Source organism: Alligator sinensis, unplaced genomic scaffold (genome assembly GCF_000455745.1).
Source record: "Alligator sinensis unplaced genomic scaffold, ASM45574v1 scaffold54_1, whole genome shotgun sequence".
Classification (NCBI taxonomy): Eukaryota; Metazoa; Chordata; order Crocodylia; family Alligatoridae; genus Alligator; species Alligator sinensis.
The window spans coordinates 70,076-74,758 of record NW_005841962.1 but is presented as its reverse complement, the minus strand read 5'-3'; the positions used below and the strand labels follow the sequence as shown (position 1 = coordinate 74,758).

Sequence of the window (4,683 nt, the reverse complement as noted above, 5' to 3'; positions counted from 1 at the left end):
TCATTAATTAAATTCTCTCTTGGAAGGACCATGAAAGACTCTCACGTGATATGACCAGTAGAGTTATTAGTAAATAGCTACTATAAAAAGTGAACAGATGAAGGAGAAAGACTGCTCAACAAAGGAAACATGAGTGGAGAGGAAGAGAAGGAGAAAAGACAACAGCAATTATGTAAACAACAACAGATTACATAAACTGGATATGTACTTGTAAAGAGAACTACTTTTCATACAAAAAGCAAAGCTAAAAAAAAAGCTAACTCAAAGAGTAATGTTACAGAACACTGATTCAATGAACTCAATCATGAATACTGAAATGTTGCTCATGTGCTGGACCTAACTTCATTTTTTAAAACTGAGTAAGAAGGAATTGTACCTGAAACATCCTTCACCTATATATATATATATATATATAGATATATTATGCAATAACAACACTAAAAAAAACTGCACTTAAATTAAAACTCAATTTAAAAAAAAAAAAAGTGATGAAACAGCTGGTAAAATTAGGCTGGCACCTACAAAAGTATATGCCTCTAAAATATACCAAGAAAGCTATGACATAGAGCCAAGCTGCCAGATACCACCGAATTTGCACTGAGAACACACGGGATTGCTACCTCTCAAATCTCAACAAGGACACTCCTCCAGAGACACAGATCACGTTTGAAATAACCACCCAGACACCATGTGAAGAACTGTTGCAGTACAGAAGAAACCCCCCCATGAATCACAGACCATTGGTTATGACATACCACCCCTCCCTCAAACCCATGCGGAAAATCCTCAAAAAACTGCAACCCTTACTAGGAGACCCAATTCTTAAAAAGAACTTCCCAGAACCATCTATCCTAGCCTTCAAACAAGCACCAAACCTCGCTAACCTCATCACCAGAAGCAAAATTCCCATGGCCCAGAATGCACCGAATGGATCCAGACTATGCCATGACAAGAAATGCAAAACCTGCCAACATTTCCCCCACCCCACAACAGAACCATCAGCATTCCTGGATCTTACAGCTGCACCTCCAGAAATGTAATCTCTCTCATCCAATGCACCAAATGCCCTAATGGAAAATACGTAGGAGAGACCAAACAACAACTGCGCACCAGAATGAATGCACACCAGAAACCTATCCAAGACAGGAATACCTAATTACCTGTGGGGGCACATTTCTCACAAGAAAACCACTCTCTCTCTAATCTCTCCGTTCTGATCCTCAAAGGAAACTTACACAACACTTCCCAGAGACGAGCCTATGAACTCCACTTCATCAGCCTCCTGGATACTAAAAATCATGGACTAAATATAGACATTGGATTTATGACACATTATAACCTGCCTGACATCTGACTCCCCAGGTATCTCTCCACTATTCATCCCCCTTCTCTCTCTTCCCCCCCTCCCCAACCTGTCTCTCACCCATTGACGACTCAATCTACATTTTCACTGACTACCCGTCTTGTATGCATACCAGCCCAGCCTCTGGCTTCTTTATTTTTCATTCCATCCAGTAAGAGCACATACTAACTGCTGAAACTTCCTTAGCTTGATGAAGGGTTTTTGAACCCGAAAGCTTGCTTAATAATTGTTTTCCAACTATTTAAGTTGGTCTAATAAAAGATATCAGATTCACCCAAAGAACCTAGTCTGCCTATGTCCTTAGACCAGGGGCAGGCAACTATTTCACGTGGAGGGCCACTTACTGAGTTTTGACAAGCCATTGAGGGCTGCATGCCCCCCCCCCCCCATCTCTAAAAGAAATTTTAAGGTGCTACACAGTCCTGCCTTTGATCCAGTTAAAAAAATGATACTTCATTTCAGTTAGAACAAATAACATGTAACCTTTTGGAACAACCCTTTTTTTGTCTCAGTGTTGCTACATTGCCTGTACTTCAATTTTTCCTCCCTGAAGCAGGTTTCACCAGTATTCAAGAAAGTTATCACCATAAATAGGGTTCTCATCCTAATTATGAATCTGTTACCTAAACTGCTCGTGAGAAATTTTTGCTACATCAGCAAAATAGGTTTGGAGTTTAAATAACTGACTTCAAAAGAGAAATAGGATTTAATGTCAGGGGGAAAAAAATGCATCAACATAGCAAGTGCTATTACATTTAACAACACTGCATCTGTTCCTTTTGCAAGTCTTGTTACAAAAGTCACTTCTCATTTTATACAGCTGCTTTTTTCAAAACGTGGAAGCTTGGTGCTCATTTAAACATGCAGCTCTTTTCCTCCCTGTGTGATAACTAAGAACCCACTAATGTTGGAAAAAAACTATACCCATGTTTTGAACAGAACTAGGAAAATAATAGGCTTTTACACCTGTTGTTGGTTTTTGACACATGGGAGTTAGAAAAAAAGCATTTATCTGACCTATTTCAGTAATATTTTCATCTTTTCTTTCTACAGTTTTTTTGAAAGAGCTGCACTCTAACGTTCTCATCTGTTTCCTTGCAATAAAGTGTCTGAAATGTGAACCCTCTGACTTTCTGCTACTGCAAGCTAACCCAGCTCCCAAAGGAAACAGCATCTCTCATGAGGTGTTCCCTAGGATACGTTTCTTTCTGTTCCACAAGTTTGCTGGTCTTTGGTTACAGCACTCCTCAGAAGATTCAGTTTTTAAAAGCTCAAAATTTAGCAAATTAAGTTTTAGAGCTGCAAACTTATGTCATTCAGGTTTTGAAGAACTAAACTAAAGCTGGTCTATGCAAGTTCAAAAAAAAAACAAAAAAAAAAAAAAAAAAAAAACACACTTGAAGTCCCTTTAAGAGCCCCCACAAATTTTTTTTCTTTCCCCCTTCTATAAGTATTTTTTAAATAGTTTTCTTCCCTAGTTTTTCTGTGAAAGATTGACACCAATGAGACTCAACCAGGGAAACGCAGCATCCTGGGGCACCATGAGATCCTTTTAAGGATAATGGACACTGTTAGGTATGCAAACACCTATACACAATTCACAAGATAAACACAGAGATTTCAAATAAGAATCCTCAGTGTCAAAGATATTCTGACCTGTTGTGGTGACTACACCCCACATATTTGGTAGTGAAGCTATCAATACTTTTCCTGCAGACTAATACAAGGGCTCTTATCAGGAGCTATCAAAATGGTCAGGATCTCAAAAACACCCTTTCCTATATACACTGCTAAATGGGGAAATGGGTAGGGACTACAGGGTTCACAGTACATAAAGGAGGGCTAAAACAGCTTTAAAAGCAACAACAAAAAGTCACTGGACTTTTAGTTTAGGTATCAGTCCATCTCAGGAAGGAACAGAATTGCCCTAAGTGTGACATCAGCTAGCAGAACCTAATCTGTGCTTGAAAGATAAAGCCAAGCTTGAGTGACTTCTCCAGGGCACAAAGGCCTGGCTAGTGTATACAGAGACACCGGGTTGCCCACACACCAGTGTCCCCCTCTTGGCCTTGCTGGTTTAATCCAAAGAAAAGGCAGGTACCAGTATGTTTTGACCCAGCTTGGCTGCAGGAGCTCCTCCTGGAGGAAGAGAGAGCATCCATCTATCAGGGCTCCACTCCTAGACTGGCTACCACCTGGGGTTAAAGAAGCCAGTCTACCCTATCATGGAGTGGCTTTGTGTTGCTGCCGTACAGCATCCATATGAGACAGAGAGACAGAGAGACAGAGAGACAGAGACAGAGACAGAGACAGAGACAGAGACAGAGACACAAAGCAAACAAGTTTCAACTTCAAGTACTGTTGACATACTCAGGAAAATCTGAGATGCAAATGCTGCTTTTCCATGCTCAGAAACTCTGACCAGTCTCGTTCAATCGAGAGAGAGACATAAGTCAACAAGCTTCAGTAATAAGGCACCATAATGCGAGTAAGGTAAAACGGAACATGAGAAAACTCTATTTACATAACTCCAAAAAACCAAAACCAACCACTCACGTGCAATTACCAGAACCAAAACACTCCCCAAACCAAAACATTCAATACCATCAGACCAGCACAAAGACGAAACCATGATGATCCAAAGAGGCACTAGCACAAAACCACAAAGCAGTCACTAGCATAAAGGAGTTGTTCTAAGATATGTCCAACTGGTTCCTGTTGGAGGAAGGAAGGGGCTTGCTCCCATTTTGGTGGCTGGGTGCACACAGTGGACTGCTGGCCTCCTGCCTGGAGAGCACCCGGTGCACTGCAAGGGCTGGAGTGATGCTGTGGCGGGAACAGGAAGGAGGCCAGACCTGTGGTGGGGAAGATCTCTGGGTGGCCCCCAGAAGACAGGTGGCCCAACGCAGAGAGAAGTCCAGCACCCACTGCAATTCCTGCCTCTGTCATTCAGAGGCACGTTGTCAGCAGCAGCCTGGTGGGGAGCCTGGCCCCACAGGCAAACACAAGTGCTAGGGACACGGACACGCACACATGGGGCACAATAACGTCCAGGGACCATTGCAGGACACGGACATGAACATAGACACCCACCCTGGACCAACAATGCCCAGGTGCCATTGCAGGACACGCATGCAAACACCCCCCCACCCCGACAGATTCTCTCACACACGCAGCCCCGCGCGTTACCTTCATTTTCCATCGAAGCGCGCTCAGGTTGACGCTGTTACAAAGTCTTCAGCGCCCAGGGGCGGCGGCGGCGGACGGGTGGGCAGGGGGGAGGCAGGGAGGGAGGGAGGAAGCGGCCCCGGGTCCTCGCG

At 43.2% G+C, this 4,683-nt stretch overlaps 1 protein-coding gene across 5 annotated transcripts in view; it reads right to left on the bottom strand.

The window, feature by feature from the left end:
* The window catches only part of ATP2C1 (ATPase secretory pathway Ca2+ transporting 1), a 105,478-nt gene that overhangs the window by 80,718 nt on the left and 20,077 nt on the right, over nt 1-4,683 (bottom strand). The window contains exon 1 of one of the 5 annotated variants that reach the window (XM_014518514.2): nt 4,553-4,683. The exons of the other annotated variants lie outside the window; for them this stretch is intronic. Within the exon in view, the coding sequence (XP_014374000.1) occupies nt 4,553-4,558 (6 nt within the window). The 5' untranslated portion in view covers nt 4,559-4,683. The remainder of the gene's footprint in view (nt 1-4,552) is intronic. 5 annotated transcript variants of the gene reach the window in all.